Below are 22,595 nucleotides of genomic sequence, written 5' to 3'. Positions count from 1 at the left end.
CTCTGTTGGCAGTGTTTCTCCAGCTTCAGGACATTGGAGTCAAGGCATTCCTGTTTACCCGATGGAATATTCAGCAAGCTGGGTTGCTGTTGATCACCCAGTCCGCGCCTGATAGCACTGTCTGAGTGCTCCACTAAAATGTGAGTACCCTGTTGTGGGTGAATATAGATTGTCCAAACGTGCTATATTGGTACACACAAGCGCCTCTTTTCTTCCCTTCCTTCATTTTAGACGTCATACCTTTTTGATGTAAGGAGAGTGCAGCTCCAAACACCTACTCGATTAACCCTTTATTCTACCTGTGGGTTGGAGTCATCAGTGAGACCATATCTAATAGAGACTTTTATATTTTGTTTTAATGCTATATATGTTTATAGTAATTATAATTATATCCATGCATCATATTTGAGGAAGCTTTACCGATTTGTTACTTTTGATTTTATATTTGTAATCCGTTAGTTCCTTTCTTCCACTGTCACACGTACACTAATATAGGAACACTATTGGAATTACATCTGATAAATCGTATCTCCCTTAATATCATCATTACTACCATTGAGCGCCCTCTATTAAGATATATTTAGAGAAGATATCCGTTGTGTATTTTATCAAGGCATGCGGAACACAGTTGAGCAGGTGGATATACTGAAGCCTCCTCACAATAAACACAGGCATTCGATTTAGGTAAAGAGGGAGTAACCTCTAACGCATCAGAGTCCTCCATAGCTTGCGCCTTTAATATGGACTATAGACAATTGTTGAAAGTACAACAATTGTAAGCCCTAAACAACACTGAGAACAATGAAACACACAACTTTTAGGTCTGTCCTAAACTGCAGAACAGAACTTTTACTTTTATGTAAAACTGAGTGCATTTACAAGAAAGGTTATGTAAAACCGAGTGCATTTACTGTAATATCTGACAGGAAAGGTTATGTAAAAATGAGTGCATTTCCCGTAATATCTGACAGGAAATGTTATATAAAAACAAGTGCATTCTCATTTTAAAAACCTATAAAATAACTGCTTCAAAATATCATTACTGTAGAAGACATGATATTTATATTAAGGTGTAGCCAGCATGTGACACTTACTACCTTTTCTATGGCTCCATGATATTCTGGCAATATTTAGTGCCCCTTTACCACATTCTCTTAGACTAAATTATTTGTTAAAAAGCATAACTACTGTGATCAGCTCACAAGATGTGTTCAGCTAGGTTACGTTAGTACATTGTTGCTCTGGCGTTGACTTCAACAATGTGTTTAACCTCTACGCAAGCAAAAGTGAAATAATAGGATTTTCTTTTCACGTCCCTATAAGCTGGTGATGAAAAAGGTAATGAACCAACTTTTAATTTGATTTCTAATGCTCAAAAAACTTAAAACCAAAAACACAAATTAAATTAAATATTTCATAATGGATTTTACTTGAAATGATCTCTTGGTATTCAACAGCGGGAAAACAATGGCTTTAAAAAAAAAAAAAAAAAGCAACTGCCAAATCTTTTATAATACAAGTTGCAAATACAAGAACACATTTTTTTATAGCAAGAAAGATCATTTTCAGCATGTTGATATAATTCAAGGCAACGCATTGGGTGTTTTTAAAATGCCTTTAAGCCATTTACTTTGTGTTTGACACATATTCATTTAAATCCTTGTAGGATTTTTCCAGATGTGAGGGTCTCAGTATGTGACTGTTATTTATTATTATTTTTTTTTAACAATCAAGGCCTGCTACAACTTACTACAATTTATCATCTACAAAATGTGGTGCATTTTTAGTATGCCATTCTTCAAAAACACAGAAATCTTTCAATCTCATCCAGCATTTAGATGCTACATGTTACATATCAAAATCAACCCAAATATTGGAGAACTGTCTGAGAACTATTTTGTGCTCTATTTTGATCATCGGTACTGCTAGCTAGTACATGGTATTTGTAACCAAAGATAGGCATTAGACAAAAAAACTATGGGAAGTTCAAATTATGTATAAAGAAAAATGATGTAACAGATTTTGCCCTTTTGTTTGGAAACAACATGCCAAAATGTGATGGGGTTTTTTTTCCCACAAACTCTTCCAAATTAAACTGCCCCCATGTTGGACACAAGGATTATTAAATAAACAAAAAAGGGCTGTAATGTAAATTTATAATTTCCTAACTATGTAAATCCAACATGATTAGTATGCTTTTCCTCCTCATAGAAAAATGATTATATTCCTGACTGGTGAACCAGTCATAGTTGTCTCAAAACATCATTCCTTTTTGTTTTGTTTTCACGACGGCTTAACGGATGACAACACCAGCGGGAAAAATTAGGCTAAATGTTGGAACACCACCTATTTTTGGCCTTCAGTTCTTTTGATGACCTTATTAACTGTCACACTGCCTCAGATTGAAAGCCAGTAGGGTAGCCTTTCACTTTTGACAAGAATCTTAACTGATAAAGATTAAAGTCCTCCTCTTATATATAATCATCTTCAACAGGTTCTCCATTAACATCACAGTAATGAATAAAGATGGCAACAACTCGCTGGAACACTCCCCTTTTCATCTGCCGTAGTTCTGAAATCTCCTCACCAATAGTTTCCATGCAGATATCAGCTGAAAGTTGTCCTTTCCGTCTTGGTGCATAAATGGTTGCTGGCGGAGAAATAGAACAGTTTAAATCAAAACAGTTTCTAAAGAGTGAAAAAATGTAGAAAGTGATTTAAAAGTCTACTAAAGAGAGTAAAAAAATAAAATAATAAAAAATGCTCATCTTTTTTTTTTACTTAAACAAATGCAGAATTTTAGTTTTTAAAAATAACTTAAGTTTGGTTAACTTGCAATGTTTTTTACAATTAATACGCAGATATACTTCTCACTTCTATTAAATATCTGTATTTTTAGATCACATTGTCTAGTCCCTATCTATTCATCTATCTGCTTATTAGTGTCTAGACAGCTTAAACCCAGTTTCTATGAGCTTGGAAAGATAATAAACAAGGAGGCGTAGGATTTTTAAAGTCCAGGTAAAATTACAATATAGTGCGGGTGCTGAGCTTGCTATTGGATGCACCACCTGCCAGTCTAAACAAAAAAAATGATCATCACATTAAAAAAAAAGACATGGTTCATCTATAATCAGTATTAACGTTAATATTATTAAGTAGTAAGCTATGCAGCCTATTACATACTTACAATACAATATTCAGAGATGGTAATACAATGCAATATGCTATTTATTTTGGAGAATATACAAAGCATACAGCTGTCATGGAATGTCTAATTTATCTTATTAAATGCTCTGCTTAATCTTGGCCATTCACTTACTTTTTTCATCATCCTCAAAGTCATATCTGGCATAGCCATTTGGTTCTGCAGTTCTTAGTGAACGCAGCCATGGGAAGTCAGTGATCATAGAGTAAGGAGCTCCATCCACAACTCCTAGTTTATGAAAATGAAAAAAAAAAAAGAATCAGAACTCACCATGTTCACTTGAATGCACCATAAAATGCACTTAATTTGAAAATGATTTGCAAATAGTCTGCAGCAGGCTGAAGTCAAAATCCACATTAAAAATGTTAAAAAAAAAGAGCAATAAAATGCTTATTCATTGTTTAGATTGGTTTTCTTATAAATTACCAGGATACAGTGATCAATAGCATACTGCACAGTGATTGCTTACAGAGATTTAAATTAGACCAGATAAATACACACAAAAAAAGGAAATTTATGCTTACCTGATAAATTTATGTATTCTATGATACGACAAGTCCACGGATTCATCCTTTACTTGTGGGATATTATCCTCCTGTTAACAGGAAGTGGCAAAGAGCACCACAGCAGAGCTGTCTATATAGCTCCTCCCTTGACTCCACCCCCCAGTCATTCGAGCGAAGGTATAGGAAGAAAAAGGAGAAACTACAAGGTGCAGAGGTGACTGAAGTTTTAAATAAAAAAATATAATCTGCCTTAAATTGACAGGGCGGGCTGTGGACTCGTCGTATCATAGAAGAAATCAATTTATCAGGTAAGCATAAATTTCCTTTTCTTCTATAAGATACGACGAGTCCACGGATTCATCCTTTACTTGTGGGATACAATACCAAAGCTACAGGACACGGATGAACAGGAGGGACAAGACACATACCTAAACAGAGGGCACCACTGCTTGAAGAACTTTTCTCCCAAAAATTGCCTCCGAAGAAGCAAAAGTATCAAATTTGTAAAATTTGGAAAAGGTATGAAGGGAAGACCAAGTCGCAGCCTTACAAATCTGTTCAACAGAAGCATGGTTTTTAAAAGCCCATGTGGAAGCCACCGCTCTAGTGGAATGAGCTGTAATTTTTTCAGGAGGCTGCTGTCCAGCAGTCTCGTATGCCAAACGGATGATGCTTTTCAGCCAAAAAGAAAGAGGTAGCCGTAGCTTTTTGACCTCAACGTTTTCCAGAATAGACAACAAACAGAGAAGATGTTTGACGGAAATCCTTGGTCGCTTGCAAGTAAAACTTCAAGGCACGAACCACTTCCAAGTTATGCAACAGACGCTCCTTCTTAGAAGAAGGGTTAGGACACAGAGAAGGAACAACAATTTCCTGATTAATATTCTTATTTGAAACAACCTTAAGAAGGAATCCAGGTTTAGTATGCAAAACCACCTTATCAGAATGAAATATAAGATAAGGCGAGTCGCATTGTAACGCAGATAGCTCAGAAACTCTTCGAGCAGAATAGATAGGTACTAAAAAACAGAACTTTCCAAAATAGAAGTTTAATATCTATGGAATGCATGGGTTCAAAAGGAACCCCTTGAAGAACATTTAAAACTAAATTTAAACTCCATGGCAAAGCAAAAGGTTTAAACACAGGCTTAATTCTAACCAAAGCCTGACAAAACGACTGAACGTCTGGGACATCGCTTATGTAGTAAGATTGACAAAGCAGAAATCTGTCCCTTTAAGGAACTAGCTGATAACCCTTTCTCCAATCCTTCTTGGAGAAAGGACAAAACTCTCGGAATCCTGATCTTACTCCATGAGTAGCCTTTAGATTCGCACCAATAAAGATATTTACGCCATATCGTATGATAAATTTTCCTAGTGACAGGCTTTTGAGCCTGAATCAAGGTATCAATGACCGACTCAGAGAATCCCCGCTTAGATAAAATCAAGCGTTCAATCTCCAGGCAGTCAGCCGCAGAGAAACTAGATTTGGATGTTGGAACGGACCCTAAATGAGAAGGTCCTGTCTCAGAGGCAGTTTCCACGGTGGCACAGATGACATTTCCACTAGATCTGCATACCAAGTCCTGCGTTGCCACGCAGGCGCTATCAAGATTACCGAAGCCTTCTCCTGTTTGAGTCTGGCAATCAGACGAGGTAGGAGAGAAAAAGGAGGAAACACATAAGCCAGGTTGAACGACCACGGTACTGCTAGAGCATCTATCAGTACTGCTTGAGGATCTCTTGATCTGGACCCGTAACAAGGAAGTTTGGCATTCTGACGAGATGCCATCAGATCCAATTCTGGTGTGCCCCATTGATGAATCAATTGTGCAAACACCTCCGGATGAAGTTCCCACTCCCCCGGATGAAAAGTCTGACGACTTAGAAAATTCGCTTCCCAGTTCTCCACTCCTGGGATATAGATTGCTGATAGATGGCAAGAGTGAGTCTCTGCCCATCTAATTATTTTGGAAACCTCTATCATCGCTAGAGAACTCTTTGTTCCCCCTTGATGATTGATTTATGCTACAGTCGTGATATTGTCCGACTTGAATCTTACGACTTTGGCCGAAGCCAGCTGAGGCCACGCCTGAAGCGTGTTGAATATCGCTCTCAGTTCTAGAATATTTATTGTAAGTAGGGCCTCCTGCTGAGTCCACACACCCTGAGCCTTCAGGGAATTCCAGACTGCGCCCCAGCCCAAAAGGCTGGCGTCCGTCGTCACTATGACCCATGCTAGCCTTCGGAAGCACATTCCCTGGGACAGATGATCCTGTGACAACCACCAAAGAAGAGAGTCTCTGGTCTCTAGATCCAGATTTATCCGCGGAGATAAATCCGCATAATCCCCATTCCACTGTCTGAGCATGTACAGTTGCAGTGGTCTGAGATGCAAGCGAGCAAACGGAACCATGTCCATTGCCGCTACCATTAGTCCAATTACCTCCATACACTGAGCCACTGTCGGCCGAGGAATGGAATGAAGTGCTCGGCAAGTGGTTAAGATTTTTGATTTTCTGACCTCCGTCAGAAAAATTTTCATGTCTACCGAGTCTATCAGAGTTCCTAGGAATAGAACTCTTGTTAGATGAACAAGTGAACTCTTTTTTTATGTTCACCTTCCACCCGTGAGATCTTAGAAAAGCTAACACGATGTCCGTGTGAGATTTGGCTAAATAGTAAGTTGACGCCTGAATCAAGATATCGTCCAGATAGGGCGCCACTACTATGCCCCGCGGCCTTAGAACCACCAGAAGGGACCCTAGCACCTTTGTGAAAATTCTGGGAGCTGTGGCCAACCCGAAAGGAAGGGCCACAAACTGGTAATGTTTGTCCAGGAAGGTGAACCTGAGGAACTGGTGATGATCTTTTTGGATAGGAATGTGAAGATACGCATCCTTCAAATCCACGGTGGTCATATATTGAGCCTCCTGGATCATTGGTAAAATTGTCCGAATGGTCTCCATCTTGAAGAATGGGACTGAGAAATTTGTTTAGAATCTTGAGATCTAAAATCGGTCTGAAGGTTCCCTCTTTTTTGGGAACCACGAACAGATTGGAGTAAAACCCCTGCCCCTGTTCTACTTTTGGAACAGGGCAGATTACTCCCATGGTATATAGGTCTTCTACACAGCGTAAGAATGCCTCTCTTTTTGTCTGGTTTACAGACAAACGTTAAAGATGAAATCTCCCCCTTGGGAGAGAATCTTTGAATTCTAGACGATACCCCCCCTGGGTCACGATTTCTAATGCCCAGGAATCCTGAACATCTCTTGCCTAAGCCTGAGCGAAGAGAGAGAGTCTGCCCCCTACTAGATCCAGTCCCGGAACGGGGCTGCCCCTTTCGTGCTGTCTTGGTAGCAGCAGCGGGCTTCTTGGCTAGTTTACCTTTATTCCAGGTCTGGTTAGGTCTCCAGACTGACTTGGATTGAGCAAAACTCCCCTCCTGCTTTGTGGCAGAGGAGGAAGTAGAGGGTCCACCTTTAAAGTTTTGAAAGGAACGAAAATTATTTTGTTTGACCCTCATTTTATTCGTCTTGTCCTGAGGAAGGGCATGGCCTTTACCTCCAGTAATGTCGGAAATTATCTCCTTCAGTTCAGGCCCGAATAGGGTCTTACCTTTGAAAGGAATAGCTAACAGCTTAGATTTTGAGGACACATCAGCAGACCAGGACTTAAGCCATAACACTCTACGCGCTAAAATGGCAAAGCCTGCATTCTTTGCAGCTAATTTAGCCATTTGAAAAGCGGCATCTGTAATAAAAGAATTAGCTAGCTTGAGAGCCTTAATTCTATCCAAAATATCATCTAAAGGGTTCTCAACCTTAAGAGACTCCTCTAGAGCATCAAACCAAAAAGCGGCTGCAGTAGTTACAGGAACAATGCACGCTATAGGTTGTAGAAGAAAGCCCTGATGAATAAACAATTTCTTTAGAAGACCCTCTAATTTTTTATCCATAGGATCTTTGAAAGCACAACTGTCCTCAATAGGTATAGTTGTACGCTTAGCCAGGGTAGAAATAGCTCCCTCCACCTTAGGGACCGTCTGCCACGAATCCCGAATGGTGCAAGATATGGGAAACATTTTCTTAAAAGTAGGAGGGGGAGAGAACGGAATGCCTGGTCTATCCCATTCCTTAGTAACAATGTCCGAAATCCTCTTAGGGACTGGAAAAACATTAGTGTAAGCAGGGACCTCTAGATATCTATCCATTTTCCACAATTTCTCTGGAGGTATTACAATAGGGTCACAATCATCCAGAGTCGCCAAAACCTCCCTGAGTAACAAGCGGAGGTGTTCAAGCTTAAACTTAAAGGCCGTCATATCTGAGTCTGTTTGAGGGAACATCTTTCATGAATCAGAAAGCTCTCGCTCAGACAGCAATTCCCCCACCCCCAAATCAGAACACTGTGAGGGTACATCGGAGATGGCCAATAAAGCATCAGAGGGCTCAGCATTTACTCTAATACTGGACCTACTGTGCTTACCCTGCAAACCAGGCAGTTTAGATAATACCTCTGTAAGGGTAGTAGACATAACTGCGGCCATATCTTGCAGGGGGAAATAATTGGACGCACTAGAAGTACTTGGCGTCGCTTGGGCGGGCGTTAAAGGTTGTGACACTTGAGGAGAAGTAGATGGCATAACCTCTCTTCTGACTGAGAATCATCCTGAGACATACTTTTATCAGCTAAAATATGTTCTTTGCAATGTAAGGCCCTTTCAGTACATGAGGGACACATTTTAAGTGGGGGTTCCACAATGGCTTCTAAACACATGGAACATTGACTTTCCTCAATGTCAGACATGTTAAAACAGGCTAGTAATGACCACAAACAGACTTGAAACACTTTATTTTGTGAAAAAAATAACTATCTGAAAAAACGGTACTGCGCCTTTAAGAGAAAAAAAGCATACAATTTTTCCAAAACTGCTTTAAAACGATAAAATGATCACAATTTTATGATAAATGCATCCTAACTTGTCAGCTACGTTTGCCCCACAAGGAAAGGAATACTTAACCCGTAAGACCAAAAAAACGTTGTGCTAGAAAACGTTAAATTCAAACAAAAACACCCCCTGCACCTCGCCACAGCCCTGCTGTGGTGCCTACCTGCCCTCAGGGGTCTGTAAAATCGGATTAACCCTTCGATTAGGCCCAAACTGTCCCTGAAAGGCCCACCGGAGTTGGAGCTTGCTGCTTGTCTGGGAAAAACAACTGCGCAACTGAGGCGTGAAAATAGGCCCCACCCATCTCACTCGATGTCTCACAGCCTAAAATAACCACACCAGAGCAGTCTAAAACCTAGCCATGTGGGTTCATATACCCATTAAGTGAAGCCATGTACCCTCCACTCTTAAATAAAGTAAAACGTTTGCCATAAAAAACGTTATCTGTAACTCCCAACATAGAAACGTTTGCCCACAAACATCATATCATCAGTATCAACCATTTTTTATAGCCCAATATACGGGTCCAGTAATACCCCTCTCTATACATTAGGATTACTGCTTACCCTTTCCCTCATGGGGATACTGTCAGCCAATTCTAAAATAACACAGTCTCTCCAGAAAAAAATGACTGAACATACCTCAATGCTTGTAGCATGAAAAACGTTCCTCACACTGACGTTTCTTAAGCACTCCTCAGCCATTCTGTGGGAACTACTCTGGATCTTAGTAACAACTGCTAAGATCATCAGTCTCCAGGAAGAAGTCTTCATCCATCTGCTGCTTTGGAGAAAATAGCACCGGTACCATTTAAAATAGAAAAGTCTTGAAGAAAATAAAAACTAACATTTTATCACCTCTTTCACTTTACCCTTCCTATTACTTAGAGTAGGCAAAGAGAATGACTGGGGGGTGGAGTCAAGGGAGGAGCTATATAGACAGCTCTGCTGTGGTGCTCTTTGCCACTTCCTGTTAGCAGGAGGATAATATCCCACAAGGATGAATCCGTGGACTCGTCGTATCTTATAGAAGAAAAATGTATTAATAAAAATTTCAAAAAAGAAGGATCTAAAAGTATTAAAAACAGTTGTTTGATAATTTATTGCAAAGAAGTGATTAACTGTAGATTTAAACCATGCAAACCTTATTTGTATATACTACATTTTATTCAAGAACAGAATAAAACACAGTACATCAATCAATACATATTAGATTGCAATCAAACATAGTTTAGAAAATATCAGCATAGCATCAAGACAAATTGCAGCATCAAACATTCATTATTCAAAGGAAAAAAAAGCACACACACACACACACACAGAGTTTGGCTAGTAATCTTTAGTGAACTATCAGGCAACTATATTTAAATATGTTCCACCATAGTAAATATATTCAATAATATCTACTACCTTTCACTGAACACGAAATTACAACAATCCAGTACTTTCAAAGAAAGAGAGTTCTTATTTTTTCTTTCTTTATATGTACATACATAAACAAACACAGAAATAAAACAAAAAAAACAAAATGTATGCTTATCTGATAAATTTCTTTCTTTCCAGATATAGAGAGTCCACAACGTCATTCAATTACTAGTTGGAATATCACTCATAGCCAGCAGGAGGAGGCAAAGAGCACCACAGCAAAGCTGTTAAGTATCACTCCCCTACCAATAATCCCCAGCCATTCAACTAAAGGGAAATGGAACATGAATAACACAAAGGTGTAGAGGTGCCTGAGGTTTAGTAAACAATAACTTTCTTAATAAAGGGTGGGGTCGTAGAATCTCCATATCCGAAAAGAAAGAAATTTAGCAGGTAAGCATAAATTTTGTTTTCTTTCCTAAGATATGGAGAGTCCACAACATCATTCAGTTACTAGTGGGTACCAATACCCAAGCTAGAGGACACAGAATGAACAGGAAGGGAGAACAAGGCAGGCAGACCTAAACAGAAGGCACCAGCACTTGAAGAACTTTTCTCCCAAAAGAGGCCTCAGCCGAGGCAAAAGTATCAAATTTGGAAAAAAATATGCAGAGAGGACCAAGTTGCAGCCTTGCAAATATGTTCCACAGAAGCTTTATTTTTGAAAGCCCAAGAAGAAGAGACAGCCCTAGTGGAATGAGCTGTAATTCTCTCAGGAGGCTGCTGTCCAGCAGTCTCATAAGCAAAACGTATTATACTTCTCAACCAGAGGGAAAGAGAAGTAGCAGTAGCATTTTGACCCTTACGCTTTCCTGAGAAACAAACAGGGCAGACGACTGGCGGAAATCCTTAGTCGCCTGTATTTAGAATTTTAGAGCATGCACAACATCCAAGTTGTATAACAGACAATCTTTATGAGAAGAAGGATTGGGACAGAAAGAAGGAACAACAATTTCCTGATTAATATTTCCATCCAAAACCACTTTAGGAAGAAACCCCAATTTAGTACAAAGAACCTCCCTATCCGCATGAAAGATACGGTAAGGCGAATCACACTGTAAAGCCGAGAAGTACCGAAACTCTCCGAGCAGAAGAGATAGCAATAAGAAACAAAACCTTCAAAGATAGCCACTTAATATCTATGGAATGCATTGGCTCAAACGGAGCCTGCTGCAAAACTTTAAGAACAAGATTAAGGCTCAAAGGAGGAGCAACAGGTTTAAACACAGGCCTGATCCTGACCAGGGCCTGTCAAAAAGATTAAACATCTAGCACACCCGCCAGACGCTTGTGTAACAAAATGGATCATGCAGAAATCTGACCTTTTAGAGAACTGACTGACAACCCTTTCTCCAGACCTTCCTGGAGAAAAGACAACATTTTAGGAATCCTGACCCTACTCCAAGAGTAGCCCTTAGATTCCCACCAACAAAGGTATTTACACCATACCTTATGGTAAATTTTTCGAGCAACAGGCTTGCGAGTCTGGATCATGGTCTCAATGACCGACTCAGAAAATCCACGCTTAGACAGAACTAAGCGTTCAATCTCCAAGCAGTTTGCTTCAGAGAAACGAGATTTGGATGAACCCTGAGTTAGAAGGTCCTTCCTCAGAGGCAACTTCCAAGGTGGCCCCTATGCAGGAGCTATTAGAATTATTGATGCGCTCTCCTGTTTGATACGTGCAATAACTCGTGGAAGGAGCGCAAATGGAGGAAACATGTATGCTAGACCAAAATACCAAGGAACCGCCAGAGCATATATCTGAGCGGCCTGAGGATCTCTTGACCTTGAACCATACCTTGGAAGCTTGGAGTTCTGCTGAGACGCCATCAGATCCAACTCCGGCACCCCCCATTTGAGGGTTAACCTGGAGAACACCACCGGATGTAGAGCCCACTCCCCCGGGATGAAATGTCTGTCTGCTCAGGAAATCTGCTTCCCAGTTGTCCACTCCAGAAATGTGGATGGCAGATAGACAACAATCGTGAGCTTCCGCCCACTGAATAATCTGTGCCACCTCCTTCATGGCTAAGGAACTCCTCCCTGGTGGTTGATGTAAGTCACTGAGGTGATGTTGTCAGACTGAAACCTGATAAACAGGGCTAAGGACAATTGAGGCCAAGTCATCAGAGCATTGTAAATCACTCTCAATTCCAAGATGTTTACGGCGAGAGCAGACACCTCTCGATTCCATAGTCCCTGTGCCTTTAACGAGTCCCAGACTGCTCTCCAGCCTAGCAGGCTGGCGTACGTGGTCACAATCACCCAGGAAGTTCTCTGGAAGCATGTGCCCTGAGACAGATGGTCCTAAGAAAGCCACCACGGGAGAGAGTCTCTTGTTGACTGGTCTAGATCTATCCTCTGAGATATATCCCAATGGTCTCCATTTCCAGTGTCTAAGCATGCATAATTGCAGAGCTCTCAAATTGAATCGAACAAAGGGAATGAAGTTCTTGGAAGCGACCATCAGATGAATTACCTCCATACATTGAGCCACTGATGGCCGAACAATAGACTGTAGAGAGAGGCAAGAATGAATTCTGGATTTTCTGAGCGCCGTCAGAAATTTTTTCATAGATAGGGAATCTATTATGGTCCCTTGTAGCTGGAACAAGGGAACTCTTTTCCATATTCACATTTTCCAACCGTGGGAATGTAGAAAAGACAACAAGAGAGTCTGCTTGTTGAAAAGATGGTGTCTGAACCAATATGTCGTCCAGGAATAGCACCACTGCATTTCTCCGGGACCTGATCACTGCCAAGAGAGCCCCTAGAACCTTTGAGAAAATTCTGGGAGCTGTAGCAAGGGCAAACGGAAGAGCCCCAAACTAAAAGTGTTTGCTAGAATGGCGAATCTCAGTCATTTGTGATGATCCCTGTGGATGGGAACATCAAGATATGCGTCCTTCAGGTCTATGGTTGTCATGAACTGACCCTCTTGGACCAAAGGAAGAATGGAACAAATGGTTTCCATTTTGAAGGACAGTACCATGAGAAACTTGTTGAGGCACTGTAGGTCTAAAATGGGTCGAAATGTTCCCTCTTTTTGGGCACCACAAACAGATTTGAATAGAATCATAGACCCTGTTCCCTTACTGGAACTGGAACAATCACTCCCAGGGAGGAAAGGTTCTAAACGCAGTTCAAGAATGCCTCTCTTTACCTGGTCTGCAGATAATCTTGAGTGGTGGAATCTGCCCCTGCGAGGGAAAGTTTTGAATTCTATTTTGTAACCCCAAGATACTATGTCCACAGCCCAAGGATCTGGGACATCTCGTCTCCACGCTTGACAAACAGGGAAAGTCTTCCCCCGAACTGGGGGCCGAACCCTTCATGCTGACTTAGACTCAGCTGAGGGTTTCTTTGATTGCTTCCCCTCATTCCAAGACAGATTGGGCTTCCAGGAAGACTTGGACTGCTCCTGCTTGGAAGAGGAAGACTTTTGACCTTTGAAGTTACGAAAGAAACAAAAATTTCTTAGACATCCTTTGAGTCTGTTCTTCTTGTCTTGCGGAAGAAAAGACCCTTTTCCACCTGTAATATCAGAAATTATTTTTGCCAGACCAGTTCCGAACAAGGTCTTACCCTTGTAAGCATGCACCAGAAGCTTGGACTTAGAGGTAACATCAGCTCACCAGGATTTTAGCCACAATGTCCTGCGGGCTAGGACAGTGAAGCCAGACATCTTGGCTCCCAGTCTAATAACTTGCATGTTAGCATCAGAAATAAAGGAATAGGCTAGTTTGAGAGCCTTACTCCTATCTTGTATCTCCTCCAACGGAGTCTCTACTAAAATTGATTCAGACAAGGTGTCGCACCAATAAGATGCCACATTTGCTACTGTGGTAATACAAACTGCAAGTTGCCATTGAAGACCTTGATGAACATACATCTTCTTCAAATAAGCTTCCAGCTTTTTGTCCATGGGATCCTAAAAGGAGCAGCTATCCTCTATAGGGATCGCAGTTCTCTTAGAGTAGAAATAGCACCTTCTACTTTAGGCACCGTGCGCCAAGAATCTTTAATGGAGTCCGCAACAGGAAACATCTTTTTAAATATGGGAGATGGGGAGAAGGAATCCCTGGCTTCTCCCATTCCAGTGAAATAATATCCGTCACATTTACTAGAGTTCTTAGGGTTGACAAAGACAGAAGTATCTGAGTCATCCAAAGTAGCCAATACCTCATTTAACAGTACACAAAGGTGTTTAAGCTTAAATATGAAGTTTACTTCTTCAGTATCAGATGAAGGAATAATACTGTCCGAATCTGAGATTTCACCCTCAGATGCTACTGATGTATCCTCCTTATCAGACTTATGGGGGAGGGCAACCTGGGTAGCAGTAGGTGGAACAGAAACCTTACTATCAGAATGTCTAATTTTCCTATTGCGTTTTCCATGCATAGGAAAAGCAGATAATACTGCAGATACCACAGAAGATACCTGTGCAGCAAAATCTGAAGGCAAATAAACTCCAGGAGGCTGAGAGGAACTGCAGGGCACTGTATGTGATGCCATATAGGCTTGGGACATTTGAGGAGAAAGCTGTGGCATTGCCTAAACAGCATTATTCCTGAGAGACTTTGGGCTCAGCAGGCAACAATTTATCTTTAAATTTAAGTGTTCTAGCTAAGCATACAGCACAGAATTACACAGGCATAGCAATTTGTGCCTCTAAACATAACAAACATTTGTCAAAAGACACAGTCTTCCATGTCCATAATACTAAATAAAAAAATCCCCAAATTGTAGAAGTTTTTAAAATACACAATTTGGCTGCCAGAAGTTTCTAAAACAATCGTATAGTAGATCGACACTGAAGAGACTGAAATTCAATGACGCCGCCCTGTGAATATCCGACAGCAGAGAGAGGTCCCATGACCTGTAGAGAGAGGAAACTATGCAGCAAGTAAAAGGCGTGAGTTTCCCCCTGTCTACAACACCGGAGCTAAATTTACACAAACGCTCAAGCAGTCTGTCAGTTAGCCTGTTCTAGCTAAGCAAGCAAAGAAAAGCAACTGCCAAATTTTAAGTTTATACATAAATCCCTATAAAACATAAGCCCCACATACATACTAATAAAGTATTTCAACAAAATTAGCCCAAAGAGGAAAAACGTCCCAATAAAGGGAAGATTAACCCCTAATCTCAACATACATAATGTGCCTGCCCACTGCCAAAGAGAATCCTGTTTAAAGGATTTTAAAAATGTTCCCATCTACAGCATATGAAATATTCTTCTGAAGTGCAAGTCTACAAGACCGAGAAGACAAAAGCACTTACTTGCAGTCTAGCTATCCGACAGGAAGACAGCTCACAAGGCATGAAAGGACACATACTCCTTACAGAGACCTGTAGAAAAAGAAAATTTATGCTTACCTGATAAATGTATTTCTTTTTTGACACGATAAGTTCACGGATCATCTTAATTACTAATGGGATATTCACCTCCTGGTCAGCAGGAGGCGGCAAAGAGCACCACAGCAGAGCTGTTAAATAGCTCCTCCCTTCCTTCCCACTCCAGTCATTCGACCAAAGTTAGGAAGAGAAAGAAAAAGCCAAGGTGCAGAGGTGTCTGAAGTTTATAATAACCCACAACCTGTCTTAAAAGAACAGGGTGGGCCGTGGACTCATTGTGTCAAAAAAGGAATAAATTTATCAGGTAAGCATAAATTTTCTTTTCTTTTTTAAGACACGATGAGTCCACGGATCATCCTAATTACTAATGGGATTCAATACCAAAGCTACAGTATACAGATGATACGGGAGGGGCAAGACACGGAACCTAAACAGAAGGCACCACTGCTTGAAGAACCTTTCTCCCAAAAACAGCCTCAGCCGAGGCAAACGTGTAAAATTTGAAAAACTCTGAAAAAGTGTGAAGAGAGGACCAAGTTGCAGCCTTGCAAATCTGTACTACAGAAGCATAATTTTTTAATGCAAATGAGGAAGAAACAGCCCTTGTGGAATGAGCCGTAATCCTCTCAGGAGGCTGCTGTCCAGCAGTCTCATATGTAAAACGTATGATGCTCCTCAGCCAAAAAGAAAGAGAAGTAGCCTTAGTCGCCTGTAAGTAAAACTTTAAAGCACGGACCACGTCCAAATAGTGCAGAAGTCTTTCCTTCTGAGAAGAAGGATTAGGACACAAGGAAGAACCACAATCTCCTGATTAATGTTCCAATTAGAACAAGCTATGACACTATCTGAGCAGAAGAATCGCAACCAGAAATAAAATTTTCCAAGTTAACACTTGATATCTAAGGAATGCATAGGTTCAAATGGAGCTTCTTGAAGAAGAAAATGAACTGAACTGAACACAGGCCTGATCAAATGATAGTACATCTGGAACGTCTGCCAGACGTTTGAGTACCAAAATAGATAAAGACAGATTTGACCATTTAGGGAACTTGACTATAAACCATTCTCCAAACCCTCTTGGAGAAAAAAAAACAAAATCTTAAAATCCTAACTCTGAGTAGTCCATGGATTCATGCCAAGAGATATTTACACCATATCTTATGACAAATCATTCCAGTGACAGGCTAACGAACCTGCACCATGGTCTCAATGACCGAGTCAGAGAAACCCTGCTTGGATAATAATAAACGCTCAATCTCCAAACAGACAGTTTCAAATAAAAACAGATGTGAGTGAAGGAAAGGCCCTTGATTAGAAGGTCCTTCCTCACGGAAGTCTAAGAGGTGGCAGAGATTACATGACCTGTATGTAAAAATTGTGGTGAAAGACAGCACCTTCTTCTGTCTGGGGCACAGGAATGGGTTAGCCAAACCCCAAGGTACAATTCAAAGAAGTAATTTTCCAGCCTCCAGGTCTTTTAAATCTCACTGGAGGCTGGAAAATCACTTCTTAGAGATTACATGACCACCAGATCTGCATACCAAAACCTGCGAGGCTAAGCCTGTGCTATGAGGGTCACCGATGCCCTTCCCCGCTTGATTCGAGCAAACACCCGAGGAAGAAAAGCAAACTGAGGAAAAAGCTGGAGAACACTTCCAGATGGAATTCCCACTTCCCCAGATGAAAGGTCTGCTTGCTCAAGAAATCCGCCTCCCAGTTGTCCACCCCTGGGACCGCCGACAGGCAGCAAGAATGGGCCTCCGCCCCCTGAGTATTTTGGATACCTCTGTCATCGCAAAGGAACTTCTTTCCTCCCTGATGACTGATGTAAGCCACTGACGTTATTCTGACCAACTAGAACCTGACAAACTGGACTGAGACTAACTGCGGCCAGGCTAGCAGAACATAGAAGATTGCTCACAGCTCCATAACGCCTTTAAGAAGAATAGCCTCAGGCTGAAACCAAACCCCCTGAACCCTTAGGGAGCCCCAGACTGCTCCCCAACCTAGAAGGCTGACGTCTGTTGTCACAATCACCCAAGATGGTCTGCGAAAGTAGGTACCATGGGAGAGATGATTCCAGTAAAATGCGAGGAGAGAAATCCGTATAATCTCCGATCCATTGTCTGAGCATGCGTAACTGCCGAGGTCTGAGATGGAACTGAGCAAACGGGATGATGTTCATTGCCGCCACCATCAGCCCAACTACCTCCATGCACTTAGCCACTGAAGGCCGAGGAGGGGACTGAATAACTAGACAAGTATTGATAATCTCTGATTTCCTGACATACTGTCAGAAGAATCTTCATTGATAAGGAATCTACTATGGTTCCCAAGAAAGTTACCCTTGTACGTGGGACCAAGGAACTCTTTTCCAAATATACCTTCCACCCGTGATATCGCGGGAAGGATAACACCATGTCCACGTGAAATCTTGCTTGCTGTAAGGATGGTGCCTGGACTAGGATGTCTTCCAGATAGGGTGCTACTGCAATGCTCCGTAACCGAAGCATCGCCCACAGCGATCCCAGAGCCCTTGTGCAAACTCTGAGAGCTGTGACAAGACCAAAAGGACAAGCCACGAACTGGAAGAGTTTGTCCAGAAAGGCAAACCTTAGTACTAGAGATGATTCTTGGGATGGCACATGAAGGTACGCGTCCTTGAAATCTACTGTTGTCATAAATTGAACCTCTTGGATCAAGGGAAGAGTGGAACGATAGTTTCGCTCTTGAAGGACGGTACACTATTAAGATCTAAAAAGTGGTCTGAAGGGACCCTCCTATTTATGTGAACCACTAACCAATTGGTGTAGAAAACACAAAACCTGAACCTGAATTGGAACTGGAACAATCACTCCCAGGTCTGAGAGGTCTCCTACTCAGTGTAAGAATGCCTCTCCTTTTGTCTAATCTTCAAATAAACTTGCCTCTGGGAGGAAAATTTTTAAACTCTAATTTGTATCCCTGGGATACTATTTTCTATCGCTCAGAGACCCTTACAAGATCCGGTCCCGGATCGGGGCATGACCTTCATGCTGTCCTTGTTTAACAGCAGGCCATTAGATTTTTTTTTTTTTAAATTCTTTAAATTTCAAAAGGGATTATTTCCGCCAAGACAGATCCCAACAAGGTCTTCCCCCTTGTAAGGAATCTCTAAAAGCTTAGACCTAGAGCGTACATCCGTAGAACAAGTATCTATCCATAAAGCTCTGTGAGCTGGAACAGAGAAACCTTTTAAAGTTGCATGAATTGGGTACTTGTAAAGCGCGGTTAATCACCTGCGCTGCTCATTTTATCGACCTCGAAAGGATGAAATACTGAGTGGACCTCGTCGGGATTAAACCTGCAACCCTTGGGTTGCTACAGAGCTCAGCCACAGTGCCTTAGCATGTCGAGCTTATCTGTCGAAACCTATGCTCCCAGTTTGATAACTAGAAGGGAAAAAATCGAAATAAAGGAATTAGCCAATTTGAAAGCTTTTATCCTATCCTGGATCTTATCCAGGGGAGTTACTGACTTAGTATCATCAGACAACGCATCAAACCAATATGCCGTCACACTAGTGACGGTAGCATAGAACACAGCTGGATGCCATTGTAAGCCCTAGTGAACATCCCTTTGCTGAATCTTGTCCATAGGACCTTGGAAAAAAAACAACTATCCTCTAAGGGTATAGTAGTACTCTTAGCTAAGCTGGAAACTACTTCTTCCACCTTAGGAAATGATTGCCTAGCCTCCTTAGCCGAGTTTTTTTTTTTTTAAAACAGAGAATGCGCCCTACGATAGATTACACCGTGTCTGAGTCGCCCAGGGTAGCTAAAACCTCCTAAAGTAACAAATGGAGGTGATCAAGCTAAAAAACTGAAAGAAAAACCACGTTAGGATCAAATAAAGATATTATTCCATCTGAGTCCGGAATTCTCTCTTAGATAATCCCAAAGTATCCCCCCCTTTCAGGTAACAGGGAACCATTTCGGAAAAGCAACTACTAAGTCAACCATTTTCTATAGACCTAAATAATTGAAAATAATTCCTCTAATAATGTTTTCTACCTCGTGGGAAAACCTATAATGAATGAAAAGTAAAGTAGGAGTGTTAGAGGAAGCACAGGGCATAGTGTGTGGGCCATAACATTTTGTGGGACACTTATATGAGAAATTTGTGGCACAGATTGACCATGGTCAACAGACTCCTAAACAGCAAAAAGCCTTAAAAGGAGTAGATTCAGAAAAAGAGATTTTTATTTTTTTCATAAAAATTGACGCACAAAAAAACGTTAAATTTAAAAAGTAACTCATTTTTTGTGAGCTCCTGTTCCATCCTGAGACACAAAGGATGGATTAAACCAATAACAGTTGAAATTCTTTTAATAAAGATCAACAAATAAAAAACGTTACTGTCTCTTTAACTTATACTGTATCTTGCCGAGGTGCCTTTCTAATACTCATGTCTTAGATCCTAAACAGATCCAGAGCGCTTTGTAGCTGTAGCGCTATCCGGACCAACATAGATGAACACACTGAGTGCTAAAAGCTCCACCTTCCGATGAACTGAAGAAAAGAGGCGAATGCAGCCTAATTCGGCCTCCCACATAGTTCCGCCCCTCATGGGGGTGATAACACGCATCTCAAAGTTTCCTTATAGAAAAAACTAGAGATTGTAAATTGCGCCCCTCAGAAAACGGCGCCAAACATAACCCCGCCCTTCGTGGACGTAACAATACAGGCTCTCCTGGTCGCCATTATTATCACAGAAATAGGCTACCGGGGGATAACTGAAACCCCCTATGTTAACCTGGGGCAAATAGTAATACCGAAAGTTAGGTATAAAATTATACATGTGATTTACCAGCGACCACATAATAATAATAAGTGGTTTAGCCTTCTCTGTTATTGGACATTACTCCTGAGGCCCTTAGTCAGCTCGGTTCAAGTGCCCCCAGAAGCCACTCTCCTCAGCCCCAGTGCCTGCTAATAACATGCTGTCACAAGATCCTCCTAAATAAATATATAGGAGATATATGTCCCAGTAAAGTGCTATACTTCCTCTGTCCTGAATCCTTTTCTTGCTTCAGACCCAGAATAAAAGAAAAAGTCAGCACTTATCTTTGAAATCTGCATGACAGCAGGGCAGCTCAGCAGGTTTAAGAGGTCCTCTCCCTGTCATAGCCCTGTGGATAAAGATACAGCCTGAGTCATCATACTTAGGCTATAAGGATAAGGGCAGCATCAATGTATGGGAGGCGCAGTGAGAATTATGTCCCACAAGTTCCCATTGCTTTAAAGCCACTATTGCTCTACTGAAGAGACAGATTTGGACTACGGCTACACCCTAGAATAAAGCAGCACACTCTGGCACTACTTAAAAATAATAAACTATTGATTGAAGAATCTATACTATCTATACCTCACTTTACCTCTTCCAATCACTAACGTAGGCAAAGAGAATGACTGACTGGAGTGGGATGGAAGGGAGGAGCTATTTAACAGCTCTGCTGTGGTGCTCTTTGCCTCCTCCTGCTGACCTGGAGGTGAATATCCCATTAGTAATTAAGATGATCCGTGGACTCATTGTGTCTTAAAAAAGAAAAGAAAGAACAGAGTAACCAACTCTGGCTTTCTGTACCATGGGCAAGGACTACCTCACAACTTCCTAACTGCTTAAAAGCCAACACTACTGTAATGAAGAGATTGATGTGACCCAAAACCTTGCTTGCAGAGAAAAGTACCCGAAAAAGGAATTAATTTCTTCAGACACCAAACTTCACCTCCTCCATTGACAGAGGCAAAGAGAGTGACTGGGGATTATGGGGAGTGATCTTTGCCTCCTCCTGCTGGCCAGGAGTGATATTCCCACTAGTAATTGACGTCGTGGATTCTCCATAGCTTAGAAAAGAAAACTGTTGTATCCTGACAAATAGTACAAACTGGTGACAACAAATTCACTGCAGTCTGAAGCTTAATGTAAGAAAATTACATATGGTTTAAGCAATCTGCAAGGAATATGTGTTAGTTTTTAGCAACCTAATTAATGCTTTCCAAAAAATCTTTATTGCTAGCAATTACTATTATTTTCCATATACTAGGATTGGCAAGACCATGTTATAAAATAAATAAGGATAATTGCAGAAACAGTATACCTTCAAGTGTGTAAATATCTCTTCCCCAGGGGTACTTTGTGTACTTCTTCACGTCTTCTTCTGTTCGTGTCGCCTCAGGAAAGAATTCATATTTAATGAGCTCTCTAAGGGAACAAAGACATAAAACATAAAATATTGACTGCTACGCAAATTTAAAAAAAAAAACAAAAAAAAAAAGTAGGCAAATTGATAATAGATTTAACGACTATAAATTTACCAGGCAAACATAATATTGAACATAAAAGGAGAAAATAATTGTTTTGCTTTTATTATGATCTAACAAGCTTAGCTTGTTAGATCATAGCAGCACTGTGTGTAGTTCCCTAAGTGTGCTAGTTCATAAGTGTAGAGAGAGTTATAACAACGGAGTTATTATATATATTATATATGGATATTAACAATATAGAACAGCGACTGGTATATAATTGGAACATAATTGGAACTTTTAATCCTGCTTACACTGCTGTCTCTCCTCAGGTATGTGCTTAAGGACTCTATTTTAACCCTGCAACACATATTAGAACTGCATATTTCCCCCACCAAACTTTATATCTCTCTGGTATGTGCTTAAGGACTCCATTTTAACCCTGCAACACATATTAGAACTGCATATTTCCCCCACCAAACTTTATATCTCTCTGGTATGTGCTTAAGGACTCCATTTTAACCCTGCAACACATATTAGAACTGCATATTTCCCCCATTAAACTTTATATCTCTCTGGTATGTGCTTAAGGACTCCATTTTAACCCTGCAACACATATTAGAACTGCATATTTCCCCCATTTATATCTCTCTGGTATGTGCTTAAGGACTCCATTTTAACCCTGCAACACATATTAGAACTGCATATTTCCCCCACCAAACTTTATATCTCTCTGGTATGTCTGTATACCTTAAAAAAAAAAAAAAAAGCTTTCTTTTCTGTGTCTTCCATCTTGATAAGAAAGGTGCCATTTGCAATGTTTGTTTAGGCCTTGTTTGATCCTGCTCTAATTTATGA

At 40.9% G+C, this 22,595-nt stretch overlaps 1 protein-coding gene across 3 annotated transcripts in view; it reads right to left on the bottom strand.

The window, feature by feature from the left end:
• Positions 1-1,400: 1,400 nt before the first annotated feature.
• The window catches only part of FBXO38 (F-box protein 38), a 128,679-nt gene continuing 107,484 nt past the window's right edge, over positions 1,401-22,595 (bottom strand). For all 3 annotated transcript variants that reach the window (XM_053717087.1, XM_053717085.1, XM_053717086.1), the window contains exons 21-23: positions 21,593-21,696; positions 3,323-3,436; positions 1,401-2,650 (exon numbers count right to left, since the gene is read on the bottom strand). In XM_053717087.1, the coding sequence (XP_053573062.1) occupies positions 2,472-2,650; positions 3,323-3,436; positions 21,593-21,696 (397 nt within the window). In that variant the 3' untranslated portion in view covers positions 1,401-2,471. The remainder of the gene's footprint in view (positions 2,651-3,322; positions 3,437-21,592; positions 21,697-22,595) is intronic.

Source organism: Bombina bombina, chromosome 6 (assembly GCF_027579735.1).
Source record: "Bombina bombina isolate aBomBom1 chromosome 6, aBomBom1.pri, whole genome shotgun sequence".
Classification (NCBI taxonomy): domain Eukaryota; kingdom Metazoa; phylum Chordata; class Amphibia; order Anura; family Bombinatoridae; genus Bombina; species Bombina bombina.
The sequence above is the reverse complement of the archived record's forward strand: the minus strand, read 5'-3'. Positions and strand labels throughout refer to the sequence as shown.